This window comes from Megalops cyprinoides, chromosome 9 (genome assembly GCF_013368585.1).
Source record: "Megalops cyprinoides isolate fMegCyp1 chromosome 9, fMegCyp1.pri, whole genome shotgun sequence".
In the NCBI taxonomy this organism is placed as follows: Eukaryota; Metazoa; Chordata; class Actinopteri; order Elopiformes; family Megalopidae; genus Megalops; species Megalops cyprinoides.
The window spans coordinates 29,226,406-29,243,874 of record NC_050591.1 but is presented as its reverse complement, the minus strand read 5'-3'; the positions used below and the strand labels follow the sequence as shown (position 1 = coordinate 29,243,874).

Sequence of the window (17,469 nt, the reverse complement as noted above, 5' to 3'; positions counted from 1 at the left end):
AAAATCAGGAAGACAGTTCTCCGTTTCTCTTCGATCTTTTTCATTTGTTTGGGAAGAAGTGGAGTATCATATTTAAACACTCATGGTCAAGATATGGCAACAGCTTTGTAGGGGTGAATGTTACTCTGAACAATCTCTTTGCAATCTGCATTTGCTACTTTGTTCTGGTATCTCTGGTCCAGAATGTGCATGCCATTAAGTGACACACTACTGCTAACATGATCTCAGAACATCCTCCACCCCCCTGTTGCACAAGTTATAAAACAGAAACAGAAAATAGTTTTTGACATGAAGAAGAACGTGTTTCTCAAGGTTCTAGAATATATCAAGGACATGAAGCGCCAAGTCACTCATATAAAGTAAACTCCATCCGCACATTCAATGAAATAACACTCATTATGTAATGAAGTTTTAAATTTAGCGATTTATCGCATGCTCTTGTCCAGGGAGTGTCCACAAAAGTGCATACAGAAAGGTTAGGATACGAGCAGAGCTGATACTACATCAATCATCTCAGTCCAATAGTAGGGGTCATTTTAACAACATGTCATATTCTGTTAAGTCCCAGAGTAGGTGAAAGAGGACGTGTGATAAGTACCATAGTAGCTGCAAGAGAGAGTGTGACGATGTAGCAAATGCGTTTGAGGATACAGCGTGAATGTTTAGGGCTCAGGGTTAAATGAACCGAGCTGCAGGGTGAACGTGAGTATTCGGTCTGTCAGAAAATGGACAGTGATTCGGTAATTCTGTTGTGGCATAGTTGCACATATACGTGAAATTTAACTGATGGTAAGTCAATCTCACTGAAATATTAATAATGCCCTGTCAACCGATGTCAACTTCCACGCAGCAGGTTACAGGTTAATGAGTTAGGTCATTGCTCTTGGCTCTCTGTGGACGGCTTTGTTAATAGTTCATACACGTGTAGTGTGTTTTAAGCACAGACTGTAGGGCAGGCAGTCAGCAGTGTGGATAGGGCTCTGAATTTAGAGCTAGAGATAATTTTAAAGAAGAATGAACACTGCTTTTGAACAGTTTCTTTGATTAGTAAGACATATAAATAGTTAAGCTGTTAAAGGTGTCTTATGATTACTGTATTTTTAAAATTGACTGCTGGATGTAGTTTTAATTTTAGTCAGCAGAGGGTGCAAACAGTGCCATTCCTGAATAAGTTGGTTGAAACAATGGGATTCAATGCAGGGCAATTTGTTTCAAGTGAGAGCAAGAGGTTTGTTGTTTTTTTAAATGCAGAGAAATAGGTAAGCAGGTAAATAGGTCAAGCTCCTCTTCTGTATTGCATTGTAATCCAGTTTCCCTGGTATGTTTTCCTGGTATTGCTTCATCTTAACATAATCTTGACTACACAGTTTTTGACATCATATTGAACAACATAAGGAAATAACTTGCATAAATTTGTTTCCATTACTTCCTTCAGAACTCTGATTATGCTATTGAATGTTTTTCCACCTGTACTTACTTTGTGGCATACCTAGTTCCAACAGGATTTTTATGACCATATGTGTAATCTGCCCTTCATATTCATACCGCTGACTAAATAAAAAGAAAACATAGAACAAATGTAGAATATAACAAAAACTACAGATATTGGATGATTTTCTCTGCTTACTTTTTAATATTCTTTAATCTTAATAGCATTGCAGAGAGCAAGAGAGTATTGAACCTAAATTATACAATCATCACATTAATACACATCCCTGTAATTACTACTTCTTAAATCCTATTTACCTATATATCTAACTGGATTCCATTTTTTGTAAATTTCATTGTAGCCATCTTCCAAATTGTGCAGGTAAATGGTCTTTGAATGGTCTTCCAATGACCAGAATGCTGTAGTTTTTGTGTGATTTTGTTTTAAAAATTACTTGAGGGCTTGAAAAAAATGTGACGCCTGTGTTTTGGCATTTTATAATTTATATTCATATATATCCACAATTCATAATCTCAAATTGCCCTGTGATGTGTTTGTAAGGTTGTATAGATTTTTAAGAAGAATAAATGAGCCAATATTTACCCTGTTTCTTTTATGGCAGGTTTGGTTGCTATTTAGTCAGGGTTATGAATAAATATGGTGGGTACTAAATATGTAAAATTTAAGAAAATCTGTAATGTTTTTCACTGGGTGTGTGCTTTGACTTTGAAATGCATATTCAGTGTTCTAAACTCTCTCTCTCTACCTCTTTTTCATTGCAGCTACTGGTTTTAGCTGCTGTACAATGTTCTGATTGAAAGCAGTATTACTATTACATATTAAACATAGTCCGTGACCTGTGGTTTGACAGCTATGAATATATTCTGCCTTGTGCTCCAGTGCTATCCAGTATGCCTATATAACACCATTTTTGCATATGTGAACTGCTCATTTTTAAGGACTCAGGGAAATAGCATCAGTCATCCAAAAATGAACTTCATGTCCTTTATGGATGCAAATTTTACATGTCCCATTGTCCATACCATTTTTTCCCAACTTCAGCAACAAAACATGTTGAGTTCGCTGAGGAATTCTTTGAGATTTTAGGGAGTCCATAACTAACTGCCGAGATGTTTTTGGATAGCATATTGTTGTGCATCCACTGCCATAAATGGTTGGAAAAACCTGTTGTAGATGCCCTGGAGATAAGTGGCTCACGCTCAGCCTTTTGCATGGGGTAACAGAAAAATGCCAAATTGTGGAAGGTGGGAACAGACCCAGAGGGGGATTGTTTATGATGGCAGATGTCTATCGCAAACACATCATCCCAGACCTGTTTAATATGTGAGCTCAGACAGCCCGAGACCAGCCTCTGATTGGGTTAATCCCTGCCTCCACTTTTTTTCGCCTGAGTTCCCACTGAAAAACAAAAACAAGCCGTGTGCCACATGTTGACAAGTGGGTGACGGGTTTCATTCCTGTTGACAAGGAATTATCTCTTCTGCCCCAGTTCACTGACACTGAAAATCAGCCCCCTCACCTTAGCCACCTGCCTATGGAAATAAAACACAGGGCCAAGTTGCACAATAAGAACACAGAATGTAGAATGTAGCATTCACTATTGAGGTTTGCTCTGGCAGTCCTGTTTCTCTGAGGTCATGCGGCCTAAATGAAGATCTTTTTTGTAAGCATTTCCAGTTAACAAAAACTCACGTGACATTGATGCTTATAAAACAGAATGGTTATTTCCAAAGCTGTATGAAGTGGCCTCACTGAATTTTGATCCACGTTATTCTGCAACAATATGGCTGCATTGCTGTGTTTTGCTTTGAGGTGAATTCAGTGTTTTCCATCCTCCAGCAACGTGGAGCTTTTAAAATGAAAGTAATACCAGCTATAGTTCGGTCTGTCATAGATTGACTCCTCTCCTTGCATCAGAATCAGATCAGAAATAGGATGCAATATGAAGTAAATTCTAGGAATGGTCCTCCTGTGGCTATCCTGTTGACCTGATCAGACACACATTTTTTTTTCATCAGAGTGAAAAAAAAGTTCATACACATATTTCTTTGTCTGGTGTCTTATTGCCTCAGCCTGAAACTGTAAAGGGGGAGGACAGATTTGGCATTTGTTATTCTTCGTGAGAAAATTCCAAAGACATTACTCTCTTGTTTTGTTTTCCTGTTTCTTATATTGGATTCACTGTTGTATTTTCACTCACAAAGAAATTTTCTCTCCGCCTGCAGAAACAGAATCTGTCCAGGGATTAGCCTTGCTTTGTCTCTAAGCCTGAACATATTGCTCTAGGCACAGACCTTTGCGTATGGGGCAGGTTCACTCGTCACTTCACTGGACTGGCGGCCTGACCATGTTAACTTGACCAAATCCCTTGTCTAGCTCCCCGTAGCAATACCTTTAAACACTTAGGCACAGAACTTTAATTCAACCAGGAAGATGTTTTCAGTTGTGGTGTTGACATTTATTCATCTCCTTCTTGGTATGAAAAAAAAAACAACCTAGGGCCTTTGGCACATTGATTTGTTTACTTTTAGTTTTGCATCAGTTTGTGAATTCATTTTTGTGGGATGGTTTTATTGACTAATGGCAACAACTTCTAACTAATATGAAAAGAATGAGTATCAGCTACTTACTACACAAATCAGGGCTGCATTCTTTTATCTTCTGTCAGAGCTATGAAACCAGTTCAAAGGCCAATGATCAGGTTGGTCAATCACAGTATGCTGCAAATCGTGATACAATGCTTTCTTCATGTCACATGACTGTACAGTATTTGCAGTAACTGTGTGGCAAACAAAGGATTTGGTTTAATATACTGTATAAACACTCCAGATGGGGACCTTTATTGGCTTATCCATAAATTGTTGAGCTCTTGCAAGTGCAGGGGTATGTGTTTGTCTGCCTGGGGAGTCCCCACCCCCCATCTCACTGCTGGTGCTAAGGCAGTGGGTGGTACCACGTGACACTCTGAGGTCGTAGTGGTGACCCAAGTGGGGAATTAAGAAGCGAGATTAGGTGGGGCAGCTGTCGCTGGTGCTTGGACTACAGGTGTCTGGAGAAAGGAAAACCTGATACTTGACATTTGGCAACAGTTGGAAGAATATTATTTATGACTGTAGTTGGCTGTCCTCCTGTGCAAATATAAAATTACTTGCTAACATCACTGGCAAAATAATTTTATTTCAGTTTTATGATAAACTCACTGGTGTGTGTTTGTGTGTTCAAAAGAAGAATTAATCTGTGCGATGGAAGGCATTTATTAACACTGATTTCAACAACTGATTTAAAGCTCAAAAAATGTTCACTCTTGGTTTAGAAATACATCACAATATCTTCACTAAATGTCATAGGTTTTCATATTAATTTACAAAGTACAATCTTCACACAATGTATCTAAAATAGTTCAGATTAAGAAACAAAAAAACCCAGTAGTTGGTACCAATGATTAAATAAGTCAAAGGGGCATGCAGTCTCATAAGTAAGTTAACATGGAGGTTACGTCTTGGTTTATAACACCATTTTGCTGTGAAGCCTATACCGAGCGACCAGAATAAAACAGTGTTGTAGCAAGCCATTTCCTCTCTGAATCCCACTCCCTGTTGTAGACACTGTACAGGAAATCTGAATGCCAATGCCATAGTAAACAATGTTCCAAGCTCCAAAACTGTTCTTTGATATTTAAAAGTTTGAACTGAAAGGGCATGTTTCTAACATTTCTGGGATTAGTTTAAAATTTCTGTAGGTTTTGGGTGATGACTAAGGAATGCAGTTCCTTCAAGATGATTAATAGTATAAGTAACATATTTGGGCTTTTGTCTGGTCTTGTTAATAGACCCAGATTTCCCTCAGGCTAAAGATGCCCTCTAAAGAATTTTCTTTGAAGAATATCAGATTAATTGTAGCCCTCTGTGGAGAAAGTGAGGAGGGACACATGTATAAATGGTACCAAAAATAAACTACAAAAACTGATTTTGTTGCTTGACCCACTCAACATTCTTTGTTAAGACAAAGCATGGCATTCCAGTGAATAAAATAGCACATCCTGTCTTTAAATCGTTTAGGATTTCTGGTGCCCAATGGCATTGCAGGCACAAAGTGGGTTCACTAGCTAGGCTGTCATCACTGGTGGCATTTATTCCTTTTAGAGGGATGACAAAATGTTATGAAATAACTAATATCTTGAAATATGTATTGTAAACTGGAAAGCAGGGAATGCCTGGTCAAATATACAAGCCTTTATTCACAAGAGTGTAGATATTTGGGATAAAAGTAGCTCCCATGGGGGTTTTAGATCTAGTGTCACATCATCAGCCCCCACACTGCATATGAAATTGAATGAATAACGAAAAAAAATGTACATGGTGCTCTCTTCAGCAGAGAGGCAATCTGTTTTAAGAGTTCCAGTCATGCAGACCAAATGAGCAGAAATTGAGTCCCCCCCGGCTATGTATCAGCAAAGGGTCTTGAGGGCCCCTGATGCACAGAGCAGCGTCTGCATGTGGTAGGGGGACAGAGCGATGGACGGCTGTGGTTCCAGGCGTGCTTCCAGCCTGTAGTTTAGAGGGGGGCTGTTCCTCTTGAGGATCTGACCGATGCCCATGGTGGGGAACCTGCCGCGGTGCTGCGGGCTCCCGTGTTGGATGGCAGAGCTGGGCTGGCCGCTAATGGAGTCCAGACACCCCCAGTCCTGCATCGCGGGGTTTCTGTGTTCGAGAGTCCGGATGACGGCCGGGGGGCAGGGGATGGTGGCCTTCTTCAGGCAGGCGTTCTGAGGCGGCGGGAAAGGGCCGAGCGGGCTGCTGGTGAGCCTGTGCCATGGCGGCGTCTGCGTGTGACCCAGCTCCTGGATGCCGGAATCCCAGGAGTGCGCCATGGCAACGGAGGAGGTGGGCACCTCCAGCCCGCCCAGGCCTGGACCGACACTCTCCAGTGCCTGTATTTCTAGGCGCCTGATTGGCTGAGGCGTGCGGGGGAACAAGGGCTGGATCTCCAGATACTCCAGGGAAGAGGAGGCCACACTCCCTCCTGGGCCCAGCTGTGAGTCCCTGCTACTGTTGGCAGAGTGGAACAGACCTGAGACAAAGTGAGAAGGAGACAGGACAACAATTAACATTTGGTCTTCATTCTGCCATCTATAATTTTGACCAATACATTCTTTATTTGTGTTGTGCCCAGTCAATGTTCACACTCTTTCTCCTTCATCATTTTTTAATATTATGTATTTCCATTATTGCTTTTGCTCTTATCTTTGTTGCTCTTATCTTTGTTTCATTAGATAGCAATGGCAGATTAAATGGAATTGTATCCCTGTAAAAGCACCATACTGCCCACCCATGCTTCACTTGCTGCAAAGGTATTTAGGAGCCGCAGGGCTGTGCTAGCAGTGCAGGTTAGTGTATATGCGTGACTTATATAAAATAGCAGAGAGAGGAGTCATGGCATTTTGCATAACTTAGCAGATCAACGACACTGTCTGACATTACGGCTGTGACTGATTTCCATGTATGAGCACACCACCCTGAAGAATCCCCCCAAGGCATGTGAACTCCCTGTCTCCCATTAACAGCACACTACGTGTTTTGAATAGCCTCTTGGCAAAACTAGAAAAGCAAAGTGTTATGTTTTCTCACAAAATTGATCTTTGCAAACTGATCTTATTCTTGCTAGGTTTTGTGTAGCTCTCCTCATCCACTCCTATAGACAGACACATCTATCATACATGACCTAACATACATTACTGAGCACTGACCATGTGCTTGGACAACATATGTTCCTGAACAATGTATGACTATCAAACTGATTTCTGTTGAGTAAAAAGCTAGGCACTCTTGTCATATGTCTGCATTATTTGTGGTTCAATGTAACCAGTGAGCAACAAATAAGGGAAGCTTAGACTTACTTGTAAACTGCTCCTCAACTTGTTTTTCTTGATTAGCAAGCTTGCCAGTTCTAGACTCTGGTGAATTATCAATGAGGAGCAGATTCCATTGTACTTTATTGTTTTTAAAGTAGTATCCCTAGCCTTACCATGAACTTCCCATGAAATCGTTTAACAGTGAGGTCAAAAATCTTTTTTTTTTTTACTTATGATTACCTAAAGGTACATTATCAAACTTCCTTGTTTGTGTCTCTGAGCATCCTAAAGCAATTTATGGGGAAGAAAGAGGCCCAGCTAATCCAAGACACGCTGAACAGAATCCAGGCCAGAGTCCCAGCCAGCACAACTCACATTCCCCCCTCTCACCTGTTTTCTGTTTCTTGTCCTTGCCCGGGTTCTTGCTCACGGCCAGGTACAGAGGTGTCTGTTTTGGCGGGATGGTGAGTCTTTCTGCTTGTTTCGGCCAGCGCGGCTGAGGCTGCTCATTCTTCTCTTTTTCCAGTGACAGATTATTCTGGTAGCCAAAATAATCATTGGCGTGTGAAACAAGCACTGCGTTTCCTTCTTACAGGTAGACTGTGGAATGTTTAAAGCTGTGTACAGCACATATATGCACACTTCCTATTGATAATTCCTGATAAACCCTAACTGTACTAAAACTGAACATGTACATACATGACTCTTGAACTATACATTTATATCCATTCTGCAAAAACCCGATGAACACATCTCCTCATATTAACAGAAAATTATATAACACCCCTACCACGTTATACAATGCCCCAGCAGCAAAAAGTGAGTAATTTATTTAGGATGGCAGGTAGAGTGACTGAGCTATTGCTTGGCAAGTAGGAGCAAAAATGTTGCCTGGAGTAAAATTATTTCTGCAGAAATTCATATACAACAGAGTGCCACAACTTCAAGAATAAAAACATGAAGACAGGAACACTTAATACTTTCACACCGATCTTAAGATGGAAACTGGCGTATATTGGCCAAGCACTGCCATGCAGCTGTCAGTGCTGATAAATATTATGCTTTGTGCGACAATGTGTATGCAAACATCTTAGAATAACTTTACTGACAGCACAAACCATTCCCTTGACTTTACCTCATTCTGGTCACCCATGTTAAAGGCAAATATCATTTACTGAGCAACACTACATGGGCGTTATAGGGAAAACAGTGAATTACATTAATTAAGGCACAATTAATTCCCATAAATAATGGAATCTCTCACATTCATCCATATGCAAATGAAAGAGAGGTTGTCACAGATGCAGTTTCACTCAGAGGATTACCCTGCCACTCACCTCATACACCCTGTAGACCCTCTCCATCTTCTTATTGAGCAGGAAGTAGACAGCAAGGATGTGGCTGGCCCTGTTGGCCAGCACAGTGTTCAGCACCTCGCTGTACCTGAAGCCCATCTTCTCCGTCATGTGCAGGACCACCACGTGGTTTATCTCGTCAATGTGGATCCTGAGGAACAGGGGGGGACAGGCAGCATGAGGTGTGGCAGGCAGCTATGCCCTGTGATGGAGCTTAGCCTGAGCTGTATGCTAGAGGAGACCACAGCAATTCATTCTGAGGCCCCGTTTGCTGTTTGCCTACGAGGCGAATTGGGCAGTCGTGTGGCATGGTTGTTGGGATCCATGAAAAAGGTTCTTAACCTGAATTTATTCATGGACAATATCCATCCATAAATGGATGACTTGTAAGGTAAGTTGCTCTGGGTGCTAGCGGCTGCCTTACCTATTCAGGTAGGTGGTGGACCCAGACTGTGGCTGTCCCTGCTGCAGCCATGGGTCAGACATCACCTGGTGGATATTGGGCCTCTTTACTGGATCAGGCTCCAGAAGTTTCTGTAGTAGGCTGACAGCAGCTGTAGAAAGAATGGAGACAGTAAGCGCCGCTATACTGAATAGTGAAACACGGTGAAACGCAACCCCCAATGCAGCTGATTAGAAAGACAGCATGTTCACATACATGCTTGTGTATGTACAAACAACAAACATATTGTTTTTCATGAACTGAGGCAGCAGCCGAAGAGCCGTCACAATCGCCGATTCAGAACCGTGATGAAAATGCTCTTTTTGTCTCAAAAGTGTTGGAACCAATTTAGATGAGTGCAAGTCTTTCTCCACCTTAATATCTGAGGGTGGCTTCGCTTGTCCATAACATTAAAATGGTTCTGCAAAACACTCATCTCATTCATGGATATGACTGACTGATGACATGTTGGAACTGCAGACAATGAAGGACCTTATAGGCATGGATCGTAAATCATTTCCCATACCACGAGTCTGCCTTCTTTGAGCGAAAAAAAATGCAACGGAGTAGGATTTTACTGAATTGCCTACAGAAACAAATAAGTAATAAATGTGTTCTGCTCTGCTCTTATGTGGAAAAAAGGGTGCAAACTTATATATCAATCTGAGCCCTGGAGATAGCCACGTGAGATGCACGTGTGCTGTGAAAGAATAAAAAGAGCAGAAAGAAAAAAAAAAACACTCCAAGGGACACATGGGCTGTAATTAGAGAGAAGTTGGGAAACCGGGCTGTCTTTTTTCCTATTTTGATGCCTTAAAGACTACATTAGTATTCTTTATATAAATGGTGACCTCATGTTGCCACACTAAATTGAACACTAACCCTTCTAAATGTTTGATATGTATTTTGTGTTCCCAATGTTTGAGCACAACATTCTGTATCTGTGTTTTTGAGAACCAACTCAGCCTTCTGTTTTCACTGCTTGCTGTTCACTGTTCTGCTACAAAAATTTCAAGAAAGGACGCTATAATTACTTGAAACCGGTTACTGCTGTTTTTGAGTCATATATATTTGACTATCTGGTATACGCAAAGTTAACTTGAAATGCTTGATTTTCATGCTGGATATTCTATTTAGTTATTTAACAGCAAAGTTGCACTTAAATTTTGCCTCTGATTTTTTGACGCCCTTAAAGTTTTTTTTCAGGGCTATCAACAAATCTGGACAAAAAAACATTTCTCACAACATCAACAATGTCAGAAAACAGAGATGCAGGAATTGTTTATGCTGTAGAAAAACGGATAGATTATTCCATTCCAGGAGACAACAAGAAATAGGGAAGACATACTGACTGACTGCAGACAAGACCATGAGGAAGTCAACACAAATTGTTCCTCAATCGAATTTGTGACCTGGCTCCGGACACATTTTTGTGGCATTCTGGGAGGGACCCAGACAGTGCTAAAGACACGAGCTGAGTCATGCAGGAAAACAGAGGAGTCAATTTCTACAACCACAAGGCAAAAAAACAGCAAGCAGAGGCATAGGAAACCAGCTGTTCATTAAAATTTCAACTTTTCATAAGTGGTTGGACAGGGACTTGTGAAACCCTTAGGTGAGCTAGCCTGCACTAGCCACTCTGAGAAGAAGAGATTATTCCCCTCTGCTTATGATGTACCATGAAGGGGTGTTAGCAGTTGTGTAAATGTGCGAGAGTTTGTCGCAGTACCAGAGGAGAGGTGAGGGGGCAGGGGGTTCATCTCCTTGTTCACCATCTTCTCGTGCAGCGATCTGAGACTGAAGGGCTCCACAGTGAATGGCAGCATGCCCGTCAGCATAGCATACATGTTCACTCCTCTGAACACACAAAGAACATAGGTTACAATCAGAGACATATCTCTCCACCTTATTCCCCACCACAGACCATGGCAGTAAAAGTACACCCAGGGATGTTCTCTGAAAAATTATCTGGGATAAACAGCAAAATACCATTTAACATGCAAATCTGTCTGAGGTTTGAGTTTAATTTGGAATTAGAAAATACACACAGAGGGAAGTGTTATGTATGCCTGGATTTAACTTCTCACCATATCATTAAATGTGCCTTTTCAAGAAACAAAAAATGTGTAAAAAATATATATATAATCAATCAATAATCAAAATGATTTTCTTTACAGCAACCTTAAACCGTTGAAGCTTTTGCCTCATCTGAAGTCCCTAACAGATGAGTATGCTCTAATTAACACAGTAATTTGTAAGTGGACTCATTCTACAATATATAAATCACAAAATCCATCCTATTTATGAACTGTTTTAAAACTGTCACCGCATCACACACCCTCCTCTCTGACTTCCCCCTTGTCCCCTAGAAGACACACAGAGTAAAGCAGCATACTTACACAGACCAGACATCAACTTTGGATCCATACTTCTTTCTGGACAGGAGTTCTGGGGCAGCGTAAGCCGGACTGCCACACTGGGTACTAAACGGGTCGGAGTATCCCAAAATCCCAGCGCAATTGCTGAGCCCAAAGTCTGAGAGTGGTGAGAGGGGGAAGAGAGTGGAAGAGTGACCTGTCTGAGTTAGGTCTAAACGATCTGCTTGTTTTACACCAAGGTGAGAGATAACTTAGGCTTAATGAACCGGTTACCGGCTGTTCGACCTGAGCACAAGTAAAAACAAACTCGAATTACCTATCAGCTTTATGTTATCATTTTCATCCAGCAGAAGGTTTTCTATCTTCAGGTCCCTGCAGAAAACATTACAAAGGCAAGACACATGTAACACAAGTGTTTTATCAATTTGGGCATCTCTGTTTCAAGCAAGCTGACAACAAAGGGCGCACTCAGAGAGGAGATCCTTTCCCAGGCACTTGGCACAGTGACACCCCGCTCATTGAGGAGCTGCACAGTATGTGGGTCGTGAAAGCAGATTTCAGAGGCCATTATCTGGCTGTAATCCTCTTTTTTTTTTCACAAAGAGCCACACAGACTCAGGGAAGACCCCAACCCAAATACAGCCCAGCAAACAGATCATGGGAATCACTTCCTTACTGGTAGTAGAATTCAGATAAACGCCGAGCTATAACTAGTGTCCTTTCCTAAATTAAATTGTTCGGAATGCACAATCTGTTCTCGTACATTGGACAAAGGAAACATTGTTTTCTGTCACAAGGGCTCACAAGGGCAAGACTGTTGTGGGCACATGAGCAGGAATGCTGTCCATAATTGCCCGGGTTTAATGAATCATCCCTCACAGAAAAACTCTGTGCTCCCTAAAATACAGCCACAAATTGGATTTACCAAATGAAGCAAATAATGAAGGAGAACCATGGAGCACACCAGGTTTATCGATGAGTAACCTGTGCGAAATTGATTGGGGTCAACTTAAAAAATGTGGCCATGATGTGTTTAAATGGTGTTGTTCACTTGAGCTAATACCAATCAGACACAGCGAAGGTGGGTGAATAAGTGCATGTGTTCTGAGTGTGTCTATGTCACACATGCACGCAAGGTAGGTGTACTACACTTTGGATGCATAGCTACTATGTTTCTGGTGCAGTTTTACATGTTGTGTGTGACCATGCATGCAATGTATGTATATACACAAATGTTTGTGGGTGACTGTGACACTCACCTGTGAACAACCCCAGCGCGATGCAGGTGCTCCACCGCTATAACCAGCTGCCGGACATACTTCTGAGCCTCCCCCTCCTCCAAGCGCTTCTTCTCGTAGATGTGGTTCATGAGGTTGCCCCCGGGACACAGCTCCAACACCAGGTAGTAGCTGTTCTCCGTCTCCAGGATGTCCAGCAGCTGGGTGATGTTGGGGTGACGGATCATCTGCTGGATCTGCCCCTCACGACGCAGGTTCTTCGTCACGTAGGAGTCCTTCTTTGCCTTCCGCTTGTCAATCACCTTCACAGCCACCTGAGGGAGGGAGAGTTGGAGGGGTAGAGACGATAGCATTGGTTAACAAAATATAGGATGTTATAGGCTATTATAATCATCATAATCATATTAACAAATGTTGCCCACTCTTGCTCATTATCACATTTATTTTGAGCATTTTATATACATAATCAAAACATATACCTTATGAATACACATGGACACATAACAGATGACACACAGCAAACTGTCAACTTTACATATGACCTAACAACATTAAAATAGTCATTCCATATTCTGATCGAAGATTTTCCCCACACATCCCACATTTGTGGAAACTGAAAGTCAGCATTCTGATGCAAATAGATAACAAGGGTACAGGTATAGCAATGATATATGTATTTGCTCAAGATAATAGTGGAGTTAACCTCTCTCTGTGAGAGAATTCAATCCATGCAGAACAGGCAAACCATATCAGGTCACTGCTGTGAAAGTCAGGCATAAATCCTGTATTTTCATGTCATGGTCACTACGCACACCTGAAATGTGTATTTGGTTTTCGGCTTCCGGGTAATAAAATGGAGAAGAGGGGACGCCAATGTACGATTCCCAAATGGCCTGTTACTTTAACCCATTTGTCACACAGATCCCCTGAAGAAATAATGTTGAGTAAATACATTCTGAGGTTAATAGCTAGCCAAAAGAGGAAAAAAAATCAACAAACTGCAACAAATGCCATTTTATCAAGGCAACTGTTTAGAAGTATGGACAATGAGTTTGAGTGTCCATTGTTTACTTTTTTTATAAGAATGAGAGGATTACTCAGTGAAAAAAAATCTATTACACGTTAAAGCAATCAAATAGGCTAAAACCAGATTATCAAAACCATTCTGAGCTGTTTATCCTCTATTCCTGTCTGTGTCTTCATTTCTCTCCTAATCTGACAAGATGGTCTGAGAGTTTTTCATTTGTTTTCACAGCCAGTCTCACCCACTGTGCTATCACTCCTCTGACCTCAGGGGGATACCCACCTTGTCTCCCACAAACTGTTAACCACCGCCCACAGCAGGCCATAGAACACAAAGCCATGACATGTCCGTTTGAGAAAAGGATCTGATCACCTGCATTGACTGAGGGCACTTGGGGTCTCCCCCAGTCATGTCAGGATACCTACCACACTCACTTCTTTTCTCATTTACATTTACATTTATTTATTTAGCAGACGCTTTTATCCAAAGCGACTTACAAAAGTGCATACAGTAAGTACAGCGACAGTACGGGGACAGGATGTGTATAGTTCCACAATGAGACAGTTCTCAGCTAAGCGCAAGGTCTGTTTGAGGACGCAGTACTATCAGTCTCCCAGTCTTTTCAAGTCTGCCACAATCTATGAAGGCGACTGGTAAGAGAAATGTTGTTAAACATGTTAATTCAAAGACTTGCTATAAATGTTGTGTTCCTAATACACATCACACAAACCTTCCCCCTCCCCTGTCTTTTCTGATGGTGCCAGACGCAAAAACAGGAGGGGATTGTTTAACGGCTGAAAGTGTCATACCTCCTGTGTGTTAATGACGGTTTATTTTAGGAGGGCAGGGGCTAAACTAATCCTGTATATGCAGAATTCGAGGTCACAAAAATACAAGCGCTTGTTTGTCGTTTATGCAAATTAATAATTTCCTAAGCTCCCTCAAACTCAAAAACAATAGCATCCCATGTGTAATGATGGTTATCAGAGCGCGAGACGACTGAAAGCAGAGAGAACTAGTTTATGTTGCACGTGATTTAATTTGCAATCGTTATAATATAAAACGATGTTATCTCCCCTGTCTAAAAACTATCTGGAAGACATTACTTCGTTGTGGTATAATCAGCCGACACAATCGTGAAAGCATCTTTACGCGCACTGTACGGCCGAGTCTAGACCATTAGTAGCTCAACTGTAGCTCAGTATTGACCAGCTGGGGCCTGACGTAGTGCAACGTAATATGATTTCATTAAGAAATATTTCCAGGCCCTGAACTGAGTGGATCACATTCTCTGGGGTAATCTGTGATTCATTTACACATCTCATTAGGCTCCTAGATTGTTTCTTACCTAATAACATCAGCGGTGTTCCTACTAGGTCCCCTATTAGTCTCCTAATGCTAGTGACAACAAACCCAAGACAAACTTTTGCTAACATTTTTCTACTTCCATAAAAAGTGAGGAACTTATCAAACTCATCCACAAAATCCATTTTAGACTCTTCGATCCTAACCGCAATATGTAGCCTAATATAATCTTGCGAATATCTAAATACTATGTGGACCTACTTTTAATTTTATAGTAAATTATGTTAGAGGATTTTTAATTGAACTGCACTCAAACCACATTCATACAGAAACTGCATTGGAAATTACACCATTTATTCCCAGAGCAACGAAAAATAAACTATACCGAAGTGCGAAAAGTAAAGCACAAAACACGGAAATAACGACACAGACTGATCAAAACAGTGATTTGAAACGTTAACTCATTCTTTTTTGGCATTTTGTTCGCTCATTTTCCTTTTACATAATTAAAAAATTACACAAGTTGAAACCACAATGTCCAAGGTCTTCCATGGCAGTTATTTATGAATTATTTAGATTATTTTCAGGAAAAAAAGTCTTATGCTTTAATTCCTAGTGTCTGCAACGAAATGCATACGTATCATCAAAAACGACAATAAATTGAATAATCGAACCACAAAAAACATAGCCTTACCTTTTCGCCAGTCATCGCATGCAGACCTTCCCGTACTTTGGCGAACGAGCCTTCTCCAAGTTTCCTCCCGATCAGATAATTTCCAACCCTTTTAGTGTGGTAAAAGCTGTTAAACGTGTCCCTCGGCGGAGAGCCATTAAAACACGGTGGGACAAGGTTTTCCGTACCAAAACAAGCCGGGGGTTTCAGCCCTAAAAGTCGGGGACCGTCAATAACCATCTCCCTGACAGCTGAGGGCATTCCGCCTGTCTACACCGAACAGATTGCACTCACTAACTCCCCGTGAGAAAGTTGCAGCCGCCTTTTGTGCGCTCAGATGGGATCCGCACAGTCAGCAACGGGCATCTGAAGTAAAGTCCCTTCTGCTGGGTTCCTATCCTAATGCAAAATGCTTGACGTACAGCGGAACATGCACCACCTGTTCAAGCCTCGGGACCTACGCGCCACTCTTAAATCCCTCACCCGTCAACGTTTCAGTGGGTTTACGTAACGGTCGAATTCCTCGATGAATGAAAGTAGCCAATATGCAAATTATAGACACACCTTTATGGCCAATAATATGCTATGCGTTTTACGAGTTTGACAATACTCCAGCGCAACAGAAACAAATAAGGCGTAGCTCAAGTGTAGTTTTTTTTTAAAGAGAAGAGAGCTGTGATGGGTGTACAATCTCATCCACTGATGTTAGTAACTCAAGACAAATCTCTCAGAGTGGCTGTCTCCCGGTGCTGGAGAGCAGGCGTTTTCTAGTTTTGAGGAAAAGGCGTATTCTCGTATAAGGTTGTAGTAAATTAATCCGATCACAGGCGGCGGGAGCAGATGTGATCTCAGCCTCCGCCTGTAAATCTTTCAAATCCCACCCAGCACCCCTCCTGCGCTCCAACCGTAACAAAGAGAACGACAAAAGTGCAGGAGAAACTCTGTCATATGCGAACAGCTGAACTTCCTTCAACTTTTTCTGTCGCAGTGGACACGTTCTGTCACATGTTACTCTTTCACTTTGAAATACATAAGACGACTATTAGTCATATCCTTGGGGCTATCCTTATTTTGTATACTACACGATGAAATGACAGAAACGAGTCAATAATTTAACAAGTCATATTGTGCACACTGTACTCTTCTCTTTGTTACGCCTACATGTTGCCACTGGTATGATAAACATTTACATACATATAGTACCTGTCAACTAAAGAATTTAAAGCACTTTACACTGAGGGGATGGTTGGTCCATCAATGTTTAGCACCCACCAGGGCAACTTTTGTGTGAGAGATGGTACATGGTTAGACTTGGATGACTGCATCTGTACTAAAGAATTGTTGTCAGTTACAAGCAAGGCAGCAGCCTAATATACCTAACATACCTCCCAGATGACTGCACATCCTATAGTACAGGATCCCCATCACTTTTGTCAAACATTTCTATATGGTTTTACAGGACTTGAAAGTCCTTATTAGTTTCCATCATTTATCAAGAAGAGGCAGCAGGCTCTTGAAAAAGAATTTATGTAAATTTTTATTGATAATTTTGCAATATAACCACAGACATAAAGCGTATGAGTGCAGGAACCAGAGAAGAGAATAATGTCAGTAGTACAACAATAACAGCTATAATAATAATACAATAGTGTTTCTCATACAGGCTTTCAGAGTCTTCCAGACAAAGTTTAAGGAGATATCAATGACAAAAAAATTAAACACACACGAAACAAAAATAAAGCACAAGAAAGTT

General features: G+C 41.3%; 1 protein-coding gene across 1 annotated transcript; it reads right to left on the bottom strand.

Annotated features, from left to right (window-relative positions):
• Positions 1-5,897: 5,897 nt before the first annotated feature.
• On the bottom strand, positions 5,898-16,070 carry LOC118783528 (hormonally up-regulated neu tumor-associated kinase homolog A-like). The gene is made up of 9 exons (XM_036537444.1): positions 15,738-16,070; positions 12,736-13,028; positions 11,793-11,848; positions 11,498-11,633; positions 10,828-10,955; positions 9,081-9,210; positions 8,639-8,807; positions 7,692-7,839; positions 5,898-6,520 (listed from the first exon to the last, which is right to left on the bottom strand). Exons 1-9 carry the CDS (start codon positions 15,975-15,977, stop codon positions 5,898-5,900), a joined length of 1,923 nt encoding a protein of 640 aa, XP_036393337.1. The 5' UTR covers positions 15,978-16,070.
• Between the last annotated feature and the right edge of the window lie 1,399 nt (positions 16,071-17,469).